Source organism: Hydra vulgaris, chromosome 05, assembly GCF_038396675.1.
Source record: "Hydra vulgaris chromosome 05, alternate assembly HydraT2T_AEP".
Lineage (NCBI taxonomy): Eukaryota > Metazoa > Cnidaria > Hydrozoa > Anthoathecata > Hydridae > Hydra > Hydra vulgaris.
Window position 1 is genome coordinate 33193109 of NC_088924.1, and position 18670 is coordinate 33211778.

At 28.7% G+C, this 18670-nt stretch overlaps 1 protein-coding gene across 1 annotated transcript; it reads right to left on the minus strand.

Moving 5' to 3' along the window:
* Positions 1-289: 289 nt before the first annotated feature.
* On the minus strand, positions 290-7869 carry LOC100213474 (uncharacterized). The gene is made up of 7 exons (XM_065797955.1): positions 7729-7869; positions 5234-5282; positions 4666-4698; positions 4223-4469; positions 1395-1503; positions 667-820; positions 290-474 (listed from the first exon to the last, which is right to left on the minus strand). Exons 2-7 carry the CDS (start codon positions 5277-5279, stop codon positions 347-349), a joined length of 717 nt encoding a protein of 238 aa, XP_065654027.1. The 5' UTR covers positions 5280-5282; positions 7729-7869; the 3' UTR covers positions 290-346.
* Between the last annotated feature and the right edge of the window lie 10801 nt (positions 7870-18670).

An 18670-nucleotide genomic window follows, 5' to 3' on the forward strand; every position in this document is an offset into this window, starting at 1 on the left:
AGATAAATCTATTTATTTCTGGAGCTTTTTGAGTGATTTTTTACTATCTTTGTTTATTCAATATGCAATTGTTGTTTCTTACCCGACAGAATAAACAAAAATGCAACATTTTTCTTTTCTGTTCCAATAGAAACAAATTTTTTTTTCGCGCTTTAGTCATAAAATCAAAGTTTGTGCTCAATGTAGTTGTTTTTCCATAGTCTTTGGTTGTAAGAAATTGAAATATATCACTTTTAATCCAAAAATAAAAAACGTGTTACATATTGTAACTATCTACAACAATTGACTCATGATTTACTTTTTTCTTCATAAGAATTTACATAGTGTTGTAAAAAAAAAGAAGGTTTTAACATTGTTTAACAGAAAGATATGCATCACACGACAACTTACATCTGGTTCGTGTCTTTTCGTATTTTGCACAAGCCACTTGTGTTGCTACTTTTTCGCACCCAGCATCATCAAAACAATCGTTTCCTTAAAAAACAACAAAAAATAACTTTAACTTTCTGATAAACTGCAATTTTACCGGAACTGTTAAGAACGCGTTTCTCCCCTTATTTTATCATATCTGAATTTACTGGAATTCCTCTAGGAAATGCTTTGACCTAAAATGAATGACACAAAATTCTTTAAAGCTCCATCTATAATGTTTTTATATTTTTATACCTGGTTTGTAAACTGGTAGGTTATTCAATCGTTCTATCAAGTTCCATATATTGGCAGGAGAATCATATCTACAAAGTAGATAATAAACACGATCACCATTTTCAATATAAAAATCACTTGCACAACCAACGTATTGCGTGTTTGCCCAGAGCATCTAAATATAGAAAAACAATTGCTTTTCTAGTTTAACTAGGTATATGACAAGCAGTGACGGATTACATCCCCCCACCAGAATCTGAAAGTCCTAAAATATCTTAGAAACGGAGGACCTTTTTTCTTTTCTTAGGAGATGCAAAATAAAAATTCCTCCGACCAAAAATTCCTGGATCCGTCACTGATGACAAGACTTATAATACATTACCAAGAGCAATATATTACTTAAAATACCATCTATAATGTTGCACTTTATATTAATATTTTATTATTAAAAAGAGCATTTAGTCTTCATGATCAAATATTCAATTCAAATTTGAAACATTTTCTTTTATTTTAACAAAAACATTCTACTCATTTTTCTTTTACACGCAACTGAACACGCAAATTACACGCAAATTACACGCAAATTACACGCAAACTGAAATTTTAAACAAACTTAAAGAAAAGTTCGTTAAAAAGATTAATTTGTTTTTATAAATTACTTTAAAGATATTCACAATGAAAACGTTTTCATAAAAACAATCTTTCTTTAATTATATTTAAAAACATATACTTCAATTTTTAAAAGGTACCTGCATAAGATGTCCCGTGTTTATTACATCCTCTTTACTGGGATATTTTAGCCAATTTTCATCAAACTTTCGAAGTCTCGGTTGTTTTGTAAATCTGACTTCGTCATGCCTTAAAGAATTAATCATATATTAAAAGTTTTGTGTTCTTAATATATGTAAAATATTAAATTTTCAATATATTGCATATTTATGCATATATTATGCGTGCATGGTTATGCTATATGCGTTGTAATAACTAGACAACAACTAATTTTGGTTTTAGATCGACTTTCATTATATATCATAATATGTATGATTTTTTAAATAATATAAAGTTAAATAGCCTATTTATTCATTGAAAGGATGAAAATAGTAAGGTTTTTAAACTGTTTAAAAAATATATAAAACCAAACTGTTTAAAAAATATATACTTTTCATTCATCCACAGCTACCTTGATTATGGAAACATTGCTTGGTGCAGTACCGACGCAACCAAGATAAAAAAACTCCAAAACCAAAATCTTCTCAGTAGACAAAAACACGTTATACGAATTATTTAAACGTAAATAGTTTTACAAGCTGCATGGTTTGCTTTCATCTGTTCTTGTTATAATTAATTTAAATCAGTGTTAAAATAATTCTTAATGCTATTAAAAATTATTGATTAATTACTTTAACAAATAATTCTTTTTATAATTTTTTATTTTAAATCAGGTCTTATATTTAATTTTTCTTTGTTCATCTTGAGGTTTTTATTGTCTTTTATGAAATTGTGTGATTTTTTTTTGTTTTTTTGTTTTTTGCTTTTTGCTTTTCTTAATTTAAAATATATCTAAAGTGAATTTTAACTGTATTATAGAAAAATTATATTTTATAAAATAACTGTTCGTAATGTAAAAAACGATGTAAACAACGGGGCTTAGTGATAAGACTACTACTGTCTTCTTTATGCCCCGGTCATGTATATATTTATTTAAACATTTTGGTATTGTAGCATTATTTAAACGGCGAAATGTATATATATATATATATATACATATATATATATATATATATATATATATATATATATATATATATATATGCATATATATATATGCATATATATATATACATATATATATGCATATATATATATATGCATATATATATATTTATATATATATATATAACAACAAACAAAGGAAGAAAAAACAAACAAACGAAAACAATATTCAAAATTATAAATAATAGTTTTCAATTATTACGATTAAGAATACAGAATTAATAAGTATAGTTTTAAGAAATATTTATATTTATATATAATGAGAAAGTATAAAATAAAAAATAAGAGTTTTTTAAAGAACTTAATATATTAAATCTTTGCCAATAAAATGAAAATATAAATTATTTTCAAGACTAATAATTAAGTATGACTAGAAGATCAATAATTAAATATAGCTCTAGAGGAATTCCTCCATATTTGGATTAAAATTATTTAGTTTAGCTTTGATTAAATTATTTATGTTTGCAAGCGTTTTGTTGTCGTTTCTAATTACTATACTCTATAATTGGGGGCCTCTAGCTGTGATAGAAAACTTAGTGACTTCAAAGTAAGTTATATATATATATATATATATATATATATATATATATATATATATATATATATATATATATATATATATATATATATATGCATATATATATATGCATATATATATATATGCATATATATATATATGCATATATATATATGCATATATATATATATATATATATATATATATATATATATATATATATATATATATATATATTTATATATATATATATATTTATATATATATATATTTATATATACAGTAAACTCCCGGTTGTTCTAACTTCCCACTCCGCACTTGTTCAAATTTCCCACTTATTTAAAGCATTATTTATTTCCTATTAATTTTCTTTATCAAAATCCTGCAAGTATCCATCAGTTATTCAACCCTACAGTTCTACGAAACTTCGTTTAATCGAAGTGATATTTTGCTCCCATTGACAAACACCCCGTTAGTTATTTGAAGTTTTTCTCTGGCTCTAGATTGCATTGCATCGCATTTCGAAACAAAACTTTATCGAACGTAATCAAAATATATGCATGTATATATGTAAAAAAACACGTTATCAAAATATAAAAAAATCAAAGATATTAAATGTAGTTCCGTAAAAATTCCATTATGGCGTCTACGCGAAAGTAGACAGTATTGACAACCAGAGAAGAATATCTTGCTCTTAAAAATTTGGAAAAAAATCAAAATGAAAAAAATGCAGCCAAAAAATTTAGTGTTCCTCAAACTCTTTAACTAAGAATATGAAAACATAACCAGTAAGTATGAGCCTGTGAAAATTTGAAAATTTTGTGATTTTTTGATTTCGATTTTTAGAAAACGATTGAGAAAACTTTATGATTTCATTTTACTACCTATTTTTGTTTAAATCGACGTGGCGTGACGTAGACGTGGCACAATAGTTAACGTGCTTGCCTTAGAGGCAAGCGGTACAGGATTCAACGCGAGCGGTGGACATGATTTTCACCATCGGTAAAGGAGGCGTGAACTTCTTATTTAAATGCTATTTCTTAGTGCTCCGTATCAAAACCGTTATGAGCTCTTGAAGCAACTAAACAAAAAGTTAAAAAAAAAAAAAAATTGATTGTAACTTGAAATAAGTCACTTTAAAGAGGGTTTTCAGTTATTCAAAATTTAGGTTATTCAAAGTTAATTCTTATTCCCCTACGAGGTTCGAATAACCGAGAGTTTACTGTAAATATTTTAGATTAAAATCTTACAAACTGTCGTAGCAAGTAACATAAGTAATATAAATACCACGCTTGTACTGCAAGAGACATAAGTTGGTCAGGAGAAGATGATCCCGTTTGCATACTTTGTCTAGTCAAATAAATGCTCTCTCCACTTTCTTGACATGGATGGTCAAATATTCCTAATCGATTTTGTGCCATCATTGACACGCAATTTTTAGCATTATCAGCTAGCGCTTTACTATAAGTTAGAGGACGATCGACATATAAGTTTCGTATGCTATTATGTGTGTTTTCAGTTGCTGCCGGAGATACTAAAAGTTAAAATAAATAAAACTTTAAATATTTTTATCATTTTTTTAAAAAAAGAGGTGATTTCTGATAGTGCTGACTTGTGATGTTGACAGTGAAGACTTCAATTTAATTATTTTGGACATAAAAAATTAACAGCTTTTAAAGTATTAAAACAGATAATTTTTATTTATCAATAATTTATAGTATCATGTTTACCTAGCTGAACAGTAAAAGAATCGCCATTGTACCCTATAAAATTAAATAAACAATAAATGCTGCACATTTAATACTAGAAGAATGATAAAATTTTTAAAAACAATGATAAAAATCAATTAAACATCAACGCATACATTTCTATAAATTAATTAACACCCACCAATAAAGTATAAATTAACCCATTCACTGATGCATTCAAAAAATGGATTCTTGAGAGACAAAAAAAAAACAAAGTTTTAAAAGGTTCTTGTACTTGTAATATATTTATATATAAATGTATAAAGCTCAAATGAGATATACACTTTTTTTCTAAAAATTTCAAGATTAAAGAAATTTTTTTAATATTTTTAAAAATGATTTTAAAAATGACTTTTTAAATTTGTAAATATCTTCTGATTAATTGACGCGAGCTGCTAAATCTAATTTTTAAATTAAAAATGAAGTCAAAATATTTAATTATGGAACTTTAATGAAGTTAAAATTGATTAATATTTTTAATTCTTATAAAATAGAAATTTAAAAAATTGAAACTAACTTTTCAAATCAACAAAAAGCGTCGTTTACTCACCAGTTATTACAGCTAAAGTTATGATGAACTTTATAACAACTGCCATTATCTAAACGATAAAATAAAGATAAAATATAAATTGAAAACATAGAAAATGTCAAAATAAAAGTAAACAAATTACTAAATGCTACCAAACCAAGGGGAGTGTGAAGTTTATTCACCGTCTTAAATCTAAAGAAAACATCACTCTTTTGCTGATCGACCTTGAAGACATCGAAAATAAAAATCTTAAATCACCAATTAGTTTACCAAAACTTGAAGAATATAAAAATGTATTAGCTGCAATTTAACAGCAAGTCATAAAAATATTTTTATCAAGTTTAATAAAAATTTTTATCAAGTTTAATAAAAAATGGTAAAAAAACGTAAAAAAGAAAAAAGAAAGTTTCATCAAGAGATTAAAAACGACGATGTTATTCAAATTTTTCAAAGAGAGAAACTAACAACCAAAATTTAGATTTCAATTTAAAAGTTTTTAAAAAAACGCTAGTCAATAGTTTTGGCTATTAATCAAAACTACTAATAAAAAATTGCTGTAGATGTATAAAAGAAGTTTTAGTAGATGTTTTCAACAAACTGCTGAAAACAAGTAGGGGAGACCGGAGCTAGTTGGCTCGGTTTCTACTTAATGAGCTCTGTAGCCCTAACGGTACATTTAAAAAAAAAAATATTAAAGTGTAGTTTTAAAGAGTATGGATTAGGGTAACTTATAAAATTTGCAATCATTTACAAAAAAAAACCACGGGGTAAGTTGGCGCAAACTTTAAAAATGATTATTAATGCACTATTAAGTGCAAAATTAATAGAAACTTTTTTACTATTAATTTTTGCAACAATTTTATCCCAAAATTTAATATTACATTTAGCTGGTACCAAATATTAGTCCGTATAAAGCCAAACAGTAGCCCACTTTTTATCCGTGAAAAAAAAAACTAAACAAATTTTTTTTTTTAATTTTTTTGTAAGAATGAATTTTTTCAATATTGTTAAAAATTAAAAAAAAAAATAATAATAAATTTTTAAAAATATATTTTTTTTCCATAGTAAATGCTATGAACCAACTTACCCCGTGAAAAATTTGTCAACTTACCCCGAAAGCTTTTTTTTCAATAAACAGTCTATAGATCCTGAAAGACGGCAGCTTTGAAAAAAAAGTCTGACTAGATATAGTAAACCAATTGTGACTGAAACTTTTACAATAATTATTTTTTCATACGACTAACTATTTTCTTTGTAAAGTAAAAAGGAAGCGATGTTCTAAAAGTTACGTTTTTGTCCAAAAAACGCATAAATCTCAATATCTCCCATGCGCATGCGCAAATCCTGACTATACTACAGTGAATGATGAAATGGTCAATAAGGAAGTTTCTGTGTAATTTTTGTCACTTTCTGATGAAAGGCTTTGAAGATAAACGCAGTTCGTCAACTTACCCCTGCGGCCAACTAGCCCCGGTTTTTTTTTTTTAGATTTATTATTTTTAGATAAATTGAATGTAACGTCATTAGTCGCATTTGTAAAACATAAAATGGAGGTCTGATAACAATTTACGGACCTAATATGGTGTTACTTCTTTCAAAAATCATTGAATGAACTATATGTAATATTTTTAAAGTATAAATTCAGATATCTGAAAGTTAGAAAAAAAATAATATAAGAATAAAATAAAACAAAATAAGAAGTAAAACGGTCATCTTTATTGTAACCAATGCGGTTTAAGTTTATTGTAACCAATGCGGTTTAAGTTTATTGTAACCAATGCGGTTTAAGTTTATTGTAACCAATGCGGTTTAAGTTAATCTGCGGAACATGCACTTATACAGCTAGCTGAAATTATTAAAAAACCTTTCTATAAAGCAAAATTTATAAAGCAAAACTTATAAGATTCTCTAAATCCTATTGTGATCCTATGCTCTAACACCATTTTAAAATTCGTAAACATGGAGAAGCTAATACCGCTTAAAAGTTCAAATCTAACATATTTATGTAATAAACTATAAATTACTTATAGTAAACTCTCCGAAGCTTACTGATGGTGACATTTTTTTTTCTTTAGGTTCTTCTATTTTTCCCTTAGTAATTATTATCTTTTCTGTAGTACTATTTTAATTTACTATTCTTAAATATTTATTTATTCTCATGTTGGAAATTACTAGTAAACTGTAAATAATTGTTTCACATAAATAAATGAAATATAAAATACATATCACAAATAATAAATATAAAAAATATGTTTTTTTTTATTTCTAATACATTTTATATTTTCTTACTCTAAAAAATAATTTTTACTTAATATATTTTTTCTTTTGCTTCATTTTCTTAAATTATCTTATTGTGTTCTAAGAAAAGTTTAAGAAATAAGTTTTTAACTTCAAAATTAAAAATGCTTTCATCAAAGTAAGATGTTTGTTGCATAAAACTTTTAATTTTTTAAAAGAAAACTTTACCCAAAAAACTAATAAAGAATAATATTTAGGAAAGTAATATTGAAAATTACCTTTAAGACGCGCTTCTAAATTGTTGTGTAGGTTGTGAAATGCTAGTAAATTTAAAAGAGCTTATATACACGACTTTTACGGCGTGAAGAGATCAAACAAATCAAAGTTAGATTTTATCTAATTAACGTGTTTACTAACAAATTCATGTAACAAAAGTTAATGGTTTGTTGTATTCAATTTATATTGGATTCTCAAGTTAATGCAACCAAATATGTCTACTAATGCTTAAAGATGTAAAATTGATGCAATTGGACAAGTTTTTCTATGTTTGCATGTTACCAGACTGTGTGAAAGATTTCAAACTGTAAGTCTTAAACGGTTTTGAACATTTTGACGAACATAGAAAAAATAAACACGCTTAACACAACGTTGTTGATTTCGTTGCTAAAGTAACACATCCTGATTACAAGACTTTAACACACAAGGACTAAAATAAAAACATAGCTCTTTTTCTAGAAGCATATACAAATTAGAATAATTACTAAATTTACGTAAAATAAAATACTTTTATTTCTTTCATCTGCAGCAACATAATGTTTGGTTTAATTTTTTTTTTTATGTTAATATTTCTTATAGAAAATTTTATTATAGATTATTTGTAAAAGATTTTCTATAAGGATACCCTTGTAGAAAGTTAAATTACAAATAATCAATTTTCTACCTTAAAGTTATAAATTTTCACCTTAAAAGGTAGGAAATACCCTAAGATAAAACTTTCTGCCTTTTTTTTAGAGTCCACAAAAACATCAAGGAAGAATGCTCCAGCTACCGGCGAAGTGAAAATAACTGCACTAAAAATAAATACCTATATGTTAAAGTATCAATAAAATTAATAATAATTTCCAAAGCTCAGATATTAGAGGTAGCAATTAAGATTTTAAAATTAATAAAAATTAAGCGAACCCTTGACCGCCTAATTTCTTCATAATCTAAGTACAACATTAAAGCGTATCCTGTAAGACAGTCGATGAGTACCCGGACACCCGGGTACCCGCCATTTAGTTACTGCCCGTTGAGTATTATCAAATGACGGATAACCATCATTTGATAAGTTTAAAATTCATTTCATTTATATTTTAAGTTTAAAATCATTAGTCGTAATATAACAACTTAACAATATTAACTTGGTATGAGAAGATCCTTTTGTTAAAAATCTCAATAGCTACAATTTCTTTAACGCATTTCTAAAAACATTGAAAATAATAACAAAAAATACAGTTAGATTGTAGCCTTCGGGTTGTATTTTTAACTCATTACCTTTAAGCGATCGAAGTTTCTGACGCATCATAATAGATATTGACCGCTTTCTAAACTTGCGGTTAAGTACTGTTATTGCTTCATTGTATGAGGTTGCATTTTAAGTTATTGTAATAGCTTTAACTCCGCATTAAAAATGAAGCTACAAGTTTACTATCTTCTGGTAGCTTTTTCTATATAGATTATTTGCATCTCCTTTTAATAAACTTCTCGTACGTGACTGACGTCATTGAGTACTTGTCTGAATATTTTGGCATTTTTTGTATATTTGAACTTTTGCAAACCAATAATAAATTACAATATCAATCATTAGGCTTCAATCAAATAAATAAAACTACTACAATGACGATAACAAAGTAACCAAAATTGATAAAACGTAATTAACATATCGATTGGTATAAAAACGCAACTATAGAACGTAATTAACATATCGATGAATATAAAAACGCAATGGTATAACATAATTTGAATATTCATGAATATAAAAAAAAAATAGCATAAAAGCGCTAAGAATCAGTGCTGGATTAAAGGGGGAGGCTGGTCTGTGGAGGATATAGCCCCGGGCCTCACAATTTTTAGGGCCCCAATTCAAAGTAAAAGATTTTTTATTACCTCTAAAAATTAAATCTTTTATTAACTTAAAAAAGCCAAAGTTAAATTTACTAAATTGTCTTATTGAAAACAAAAATAAAAAAAGACTGTCAAAAAAAAGGCTGCATTAAATTTTTTTTCTTCCGGTCTTGGGCTAACGGAGGAGCGGCAATCACTTTTACGAAAAAAATTACTAGATTGGTAGTAGCGCCTTATATCGAAAATCGAACGTAATACTTGTACAAACTGCCACAAAAATAATTCCCTTTGGAAAGTATTTAATGACTCGAATAATTATATTGTCTTTGAAAATGTATTAACGATTACAACTCTACAATTCTTTTGTTTTTCAGCACAAAGGAATTATTGAGTGAATGCGTATAAAAGCTGTAGCGCTAAACTTGCGAAAAAGAAGGTTCAAGAGAAAAATCGAATAGCTTAACACTTTTCAGGTTATACAGTTATTATTAATATGCTAAGAAAATATGAAAGTGGAGCTTCTTAAAGGAGAATGATGAAAGAGAGAGAGGAAATGGTAGCTAAACTTCCAAAAATGACAAATTTTTTTCCATCAAACCAAATCAATATGCAATTTCCACAAACTGTAGAAAATAATAAAAACGATGGAAGAAAAGATGAAAACAATAACACTGAAAATGAGGTAGCCTCCTTCGATCCTTCAAATAAAGTTCGCGAAGTTGAAAGTGTTGAATCTATAATGCGTAATAATGAACTTGACTCAGGTTACTTGAATCCAATTTTCACTATCTTTAATGACACCTCTAACATCTGCTAAACAAACAATTTTCTTTTTAGGCATTTCATAATATCTTTTTATAAATTGTCACTTTTTATGACACTCATTACATACACTAATCATTTTTTTTATTTTTTTAAGCTTATGTTTATCATGATTTTCCTTAGATACCATTCTACATGAAGACCTTGCTTTATGGTCATTACAATTAAAGGAAAATGAACGTAAGAAGTATTTAAACAAGGGGTAAGATTTTTTTCAAAATAAAGACTCTAATTTCGAATCTTCGAAACGAATGTTCAAAAACCAGTATAGTTATGATTCGGTAAAATATTTTCAAAAAGTGTGACCGAAAATGGTTAATGTTTTCTTGATCCACTTGATGTGTATTTTGTTATTTTGGAAAATTGTTTTCAACCGATTACGACAATGTATTTGTCAAAAGTGGTTTTTACAATTGGAAAAAAGTTGAACAAACTATTTTTGGCCACGAAAACAGCAAGGAACATATTCATTGTATGATTAAGTGGATAAAATTCATAAAACAAAATACTTATATCAATGAATACATGGTAAGCCAGATTAAAGGCGAGATTAATTATTGAGCTTCGATCTTAAATAGAATAGTAGCAGTTATTCGTTTTTTAGCCGGAAGAGGTTTAGCATTTCGAGAATGAAGTTATAGGATCGTCAAATAACGAAAATTACGTAGGCGTGTTAGAACTGTTGACTCAATTTAATCCAGTTTTAAAGTAATCTATCTTATTTGTTTAAAACTTTTTGTGAAATGCTAATTGATGTCTCAAAAGGTTTTAACGCACAACGCACATTATTAGCAAAATAAAAAAAGCAAAATACTGAGGAATTATCGTAGATTCTACGCCTGGATCAACTTTTTTTGATATTTCGTTATTATCTAAATGGTTACGTGTATTAAAAAACTATTTTGTTTTCTACAAATTAAAAGCACAAAGTTAAATCCTTGATTACTGACATTTTTTTTGTTAAATCCTTGTTTACTGTTGAGTTTACTGTAAAGTTAAATCCTTGATTACTGACATATTAAGATATTGACACCTCAGAAGTTCTGGGACAACACTCGTAAAATCAAAACTAAAGCAACAACTCGTTTATTTACAATTAATAAATCGCAAAACATAAAAGATATCGTTAAAGAGTTTAGAAAACATTTTCAATCTATACTTAATACGCCGCTTATTACAAATAATGATCATAATCCTCATCAAATTCCACCTTTAAGTAACGAGCCTAATTCACTAGTTATTACAGCAGCTGATATTATAAATTGCATATCACAACTAAATAGTAATAAGTTCCCAGATGGCTGTGGGGTAAGTGCTAAACACCTTAAACACTCTCATAATAACAATATTTTTTTGTGGCTCGCTAATTTTTATAAAGCATTCTAACGTATGGAAAGGTTCCAAAAAATTTATCAACTTCAACAATTATTCCACTAGTTAAGTCATATAAAAAATCTCTTAATAATCCGGATAATTACTGTGGAATTAGCATTTTATCTATCTTTACCAAACTTCTAGAATATCTAATCTTGCATTTATGCCCTAATATAATAGATAGCCACTCCCATCAGTTTGGTTTTTAAAAAAATAGTTCTACACTCCACGCAGAATTTTTATTGAGCGAAACCATTAAGCACTATAGTAACAATAGCACGCCACTATATATGTGCAGTTTAGATGCAAATAAAGCGTTTGATACTTGCAACTGGGATTTGCTATTTGAGAAGCTCTACTTCCAAAAAAAATTCCCTTCATCTGTAGTACACACAATCTCATCGCTATATCTCTCTGGCACTGCTAACGTATCCTATCAGGGAATTACAGCAAATCAATTCAGTCTGTCACAAGAGGTCCGTCAAAGGTCTATTCTATTGCCACATTTATATAGCATTTATACTGAAAATATCTTAAATGAAATCGTCTCATAATGTAAAGTAGGTTCAACAATAAATGGTATCTATACTGGTGTCATTGCATACGCAGATGATGTAATTTTAAAAAAGTCCAACAATCTCTAGTCTGCAAGAATTGATTGACAGGTTTCAAACATATGGAATATCAAACTTTATTTAGCTAAACACTGAAAACACGGAATTTCTGATCTCTGGTAAAAGTTCGATTCCGAACTACGTTGTTCAAATTAACGGAAGCTATATATGTCTCCAAAATAAATTAAAACATCTGGTTTTCCAATGGGATAATGATAAAAACAACAAGAAAATTGCAACACTTCAAAAAACAAATCTAAATGAATGTATAACTCAGTTTCTATCGGTTGCAATAGCTCTAATTGTCAGTGGAATTCGTTATTGCCAGCCGTCAACCATAGTTCATTTATACAACACTTTAGCAGTGCCAAAGCTTATATATGGCCTTGAACTATGCAACTTTGATATCAGTTTCCTTCCAAACATAGACGCCGTTGGAAGAGCAGTTTTAAAACCATTTTTTGGTATCTCAAAATATAGTAAAAATTACCTGCATTCTTTTTTTAAAATAGAGGATATTTCAACTATTCTAATTCGAAATAAAGCTAATCTATTTATCAGGCTGATGAAAAATCAAACTTGTTACTCACTGATAATTAATCAGTTATAGTCAACACAAAATCAAAAATCATTTATAAATGAAGTGATTTCTATATGTAAAACTTTTGGTTTAAACTTCTTTCAATACATGATAGAAGAGAAAAAAATTAAATTTACACTACCTCAAGAAGAACTGCAAGCTGAGATTATAGCAATATTAAAAGAATCGTTCCAGTTATGGAATTTAAAAGAACAAAGAGAAACATTTAAAACTTTGATGGAGGTGAATATTCCTAAAATAGAATTAACCGTCTAGTTATTATCATTAAAGGCTAATGATTGGGAGTGCTCTCTTGACGTAATTTAACTATAAACTGTAATAATATAAGTTACTTTACCTGTAATTTTATTACTGGGTGTTTAAAAGAAAATATATATTTTAGATCTACTGGAAAAATATGGTATTGATATTAGCAATTGTCGTGGACAGGCTTGCGATAATGCAAGCAATATATTTGGTAAATATTCTGGATTACAAGCACGTTTAAAAGAGCGGAGTAAATTAGCTTTTTTTTATCCCCTGCGCTGGACATTTTTTAAACTTAGTAGGGCAGTGCAGTGTCAGTGAGTGCATCAACTCTATCAACTATTTTGGCATTCTGCAGAGTTTGTACTCATTTTTTGTAGCTTCAACACGCAGATTGGATTTGTTGAAAAGAAAGCATGCTACACTTAAGCGTCTATCAGATACACAATAGTCATGTAGGTCAGATGCTTCAAAAAGTTTAGTAGAAAACTTTGATGGGATTCATTCAGCGTTATGTCTTATAACTGAGGATACAGAAGAAAAGTCTCGTACTTGTCATGAAGCTGTGTGCTTATTAAATAAGATCACTATGCTATTTTTTGAATGAGTTTGCATTCATTGCTGAACTTTGGCATCATATAATTATGAGGTTTAATAAAGTTAGCAAATTTCTTCAAAAAGTTTAATTAGATTTGCATATAGCAATCAGTATGTTACTTTCACTAATTGACTTCGTAAAAAATTTACGAAACGATTTGAGAATGAACTTAGCTTGTTTATTGAAAAAGACTATTCTGATAAGAACCAAAGGAAAAGTAATTAAAAAATTGAGTAACGGAGAAAACCAAGTTGATACTTTAAACATATCTGACAAGTTTCGAGTGAATACATTTTTTGTCATTATTCACAAACTTGTGACATAACTAACTATATGAAGTGATAGTTCCAGCCACATAAATAAATTATTTAGATTTCTGTCAAAGCTGTGACAGAATCAGAATTAGTATCATGGAATTGCAAGTTAGCGCAAAAAAAAATTGTAAAAACGTACTCAAAGGATTTAGAAGTTAGTTTCATTTTTGAAACAGAATAATTTGTATCGTTATTAAAGTTGCGACCTCAAGGTTTTTTTCTCATAGAAATGACCTGAAACTAAAAACACATTGATTCCTCTGCATGTTTTAAATTGGATTGTTGAAGGCGATATTATTGATGTATTTTTCAATGTTTATATAGCATTTCGTTTGTTTCTAACTATTCCTATAACAAATTGCGAGGCTGAGAGATCATTCTCTGCTCTTAAAAGAGTAAAGAACATGCGCCGATTAACTCCATAGTCGTTTAAGTAATATAGCAATATTAACTATTGAATCAAAATTGAATCAGGCATTGTTTTTTTCTGTTTTTATCATTGTTACCTTTGCTAGATGTTGCAACTGTTTTAGGCTTTGTTTTAGCCTCGTGTTCTTTGGTGAGCCTGGCAATGTATTCGTCCAAAGAAGGGCTTTCGTCATATTGTCTTCTTATGGTCTTTCCTCATACCTCCTCGTTTTGCAGCTTTGCTGTTTTTTCTAGGAGTATATTAGTTTCTTTAAAAAAATGTTCAATGACAGACTTACCGAAGGTATGCCACTCTATTATTCATGTAACGAATATCTATATATAAATATTAATAGAGGTTCCAGATTCAAAGATCCTTGAGAGTTTTAAAGAACTTCACAACTCCACTGACTGTACATCGTGCTTTTTAAACTTTTTAAAGACAATTATATTTGAATAGATTGCACAACTGGTCTAACTCATGACGGTTATTATGGATCTTGATAACGTTAACCCAGTTAACCCAAGAACGCTATTTATATGGAAAGATAGTGTACATATCAATATGCCCAGTGATGCAACTTTTGAAATCTTTTTACTTTTTCACGTTAAAAAATTTAATCGAATGCTCGAATAGAGTGAAATTCTATTTCAACACCTGTTGAAATAGAACCACTATAATTTAATAAAAGTTGGTGAAAATGTACCTTAAGACCACACCAAACTCTGGATAAAATTTTAGTCTGATTGGTTAACTGATTAACCCTTTGAGGACCGTAAGGGTTACAAAAATAATTTTAGTAAAAGTAATGGATTTCTAAAATTTCAATGTGTTTGAATAACAAATTAAAAATTTTTTTTTTTTATCACCATTACAAATGGATATATAAGATGGGACAAATATGTCCTTGTGGTCCTCAAGTGAACTATGAGTCATATTTGTCCCATATGCCAGTCACATATAACAAGTTTTAATTCATTTTTTTAAACTAAAATAAGTATAATATAAATAATTATAATATAACAAAACTAAATAAAATTGTTTTACTTAGTGATCAGCAGTTTTTTTTGAAATATTTTTTGAAATATTATTTTGAAGTTAAATATTTTCGAATTTCTATCGAGGATATGTCATTCTCTTTACTGCGTGAATTTGTGATATTCTGCAAAAAAATACCTGTTTTTGTGTAGCACAGGTTCACAACACGTGTCACAGAAACTGTCAATGCGGTTTTCAATACCATGCTTGACACATTGAGCACATTGTTTGCCTTTTTCTCACCTGATCAAACAGTGTTGTGGTTTTGGTGTTTTGAGGAGAAATCTTGAAGTTGACCTAACAGCTAATAATAAAAAACTATTATTTGTCTGCTAAACTTACTAAAAAAAATTTCTTTGTATGTTAGAATATTGACCTATAAGACTTCTTGCTACCATTTGTCTATATTGTTGTGGTGTTATTGACTTGTATTCTGAATTTCTCTCTTGATTGATTTGTACATAAATACAATGACTGTTGAAAGTCATTGTATTTATGTACAACACTCTCATCAAGGCCATATTCTGTAATTACTTTGCGTGCTGTATAAAAATCAAACTGATAAAGGCATTATATCTGCACCATAACTAAAATCCCCACTTAATGGGCTTGTTCTTTATGTATCGTTTAGTGGTGTTTTGACCATTAAATTTTATCATGTGCTCATCTATTGACTGCTTGCTGGCAGATTGGAAACAAATATTGTAGCGATTGATCAATGGGCGGTCTTTGAAAGCCCTATTACATTGTGGATGACTTCTTGTCATCCACAATGTAATAGGGCTTTCAAAGACCGCCCATTGATCACTTCATCATTATTGAACACTTCATCATTATTTGCAAAATGCAATGCAGATCACATTGTCTCAAATTGTGCTCGAGGCATTATATTTGCCAAAAATGAGACCTGAAGATCTGTCTGACTAGACCAATAATATCTGATAGAGGGTAAAACATGGTAGCCATAATAATAAGACGAATTCCAAAGAAAACACAAATTTCCGCTTTATTGTTCTGAAATGGAATGCTTTTTTGCTTCATATATAGCTCACTCTGTTCTATAATTAGCAAAACTAAGGCATCTAATTGCGTCGCTTTTTTAAAAACAGCAAAAAAATAGTATCAATATCTGCAGATTTTTCAAAGTTAAAATTTATTTGTCCATAATTATAGTCAAGTGTCAAAGGTCTGGTTTTTGATGTATACTTTTTCCACTTGAAGTCGACATCAGGGTGTACTGATAAACCGACTGCACTAGACTTTAATTTTATTGGTAGTTGTAGGTTCTCTTCTGTTTTTGGTACTGAAGAGTCATCAGAGCTGAGTGTATATTGCTGAGTGTAAGTTCCATTTGCAAAACTGGTCACTAAACTGAGAATTATTGCACAAAATTAATTATTATCTCAAAAAACAAACTTGTATTAATGTAAAATAATAAAATTTGAGAAGATTTTGACTAAATGGGTAGACGCATTGCTTAATATAATGGATGGGACAAATATGTCCCTCTGTCCTCAAAGGATTAAGAATTTATGGCAGTTTTAGTTAAATTTTGTTACGTTTTTTGCTACTTTTACCTTAAAACGTTACCGATTACTGTGATATTTGGTCTTTATTTGTAAAAAAAATTTTTTTGTAAACATCTTCGCTTCCAACAAGGCTGCAAGCAACCACTAATTAAAGTTGGAAGTTACTGGAAGAGATATGGCAACAGTATTCCATACAAAGACGGATTTGAGAATTATAGAGATGGAGAATAGAATCCGGAGTGAGAAAGTGTTGAGCTCGATAAAGAGATGCAACATTGGCAGATGCTAATTTTGCAATGGACTTTATATATAGTTTCCAAAAAAGATTGGAAGTAAGAGTTAATCCTAGAAGATGAAGGGTAGATGACTCATCAAGTATATTACCGTACATAAATATAGGAAGATCTAACTTATTGCGATAACGATTGGCTGAAAAAAATTGAGTTTTATCTGTATTGAAGTTCACCAGCCACTGTGAGCCTCATGCTGTACCAGAAGTGAGATCCTTTTCAAGCTCAAATGCCCCCTCCAAGCAATTAAAGAGTGTTGGTTTCTTATCACGACAAGAATAAATGGTAGTATCATTAGCAAACAATGCCACCTTTGATGTGAGAATATCGGGAAGATTGTCAATGTAAATTAAAAAGAGTATAGAGCCAAGGATAGAAATTTGAGGAACCCCTGAAGTTACAGTATTAGTAGAAGAGTGCTGTCCATTGAGGACAACTTTTATACTACGATTGGAAAGGAAGGATTCAATAATCTTGAAGATGCTGCCAAATACACCATAAGAAGAAAGCTTACGGAGAAGACCAGCATGCCAAACTTTATCAAAAACTTTTGAAATGTCAAGAGCGATAGCCTTAACCTCTTCATCTTTATCTAATGCACGATCAAACCTATCGGTTATTACTGTTAGCAAATCAGCTGTAGAACTAGAAGATTGAAATCCATATTGATGATCAGAAAGTAAGTTATTAGATTCAAGATAAGAATTTAAGTGTTTGTTAATTAAAGATTCAAAAACATTGCTTATGATAGGAAGAAGACTTATGGGACGGTAGTTAGACGAATCAGATCGCTCTCCAGAATTTTTGAAAATAGGGATAACAGATGCCGCTTTCCAGCAGGCTGGAAACAAAGACTCTGATAAGCAATTGTTGAATAGTTTTGAGAGTATAGACGACAGTTCCGGAGAACACTAACGGTAATGTAGTGACTTTAGCAACAGTAGAGTATTTCTTTTCAGCTTTTTTGTTACATAGAAAACACTTATATTTCTAATTGAAATCTGCATCATTTGATAATCGTAACCTTTTAGGAGGTGGGATAGATGTATGGCTTTGCCTGAAATCAACAAATTATCTTCTACAATTATGATGAACTAATACATTTCCGACGGGTTTTTTTATTCAAAAGTGCCTTTAGGTATCTGAAAAGACATTTTTCAAAATAACAAATTCAAAAAACTCGCTTTTTAAATTATTAGTAGTTACATTTAATGTAATAACTTATTAAATATTTGTTGAAAATACATTTAAGTACACCTGTGCAAATCATTCAATTCTT

Bases quoted from the DNA above. Each gene is read 5' to 3' on its own strand.
- LOC100213474 (XM_065797955.1), bottom strand. From the start codon at position 5,279: ATGGCAGTTGTTATAAAGTTCATCATAACTTTAGCTGTAATAACTG. The intron at 4,470-4,665 runs GTAAACATGATA...TTTAACTTTTAG, and splicing joins TTCTTTTACTGTTCAGCTAG to TATCTCCGGCAGCAACTGAA. The intron at 1,504-4,222 runs GTATTTATATTA...TAATTCTTTAAG, and splicing joins TCTCTTGCAGTACAAGCGTG to GCATGACGAAGTCAGATTTA.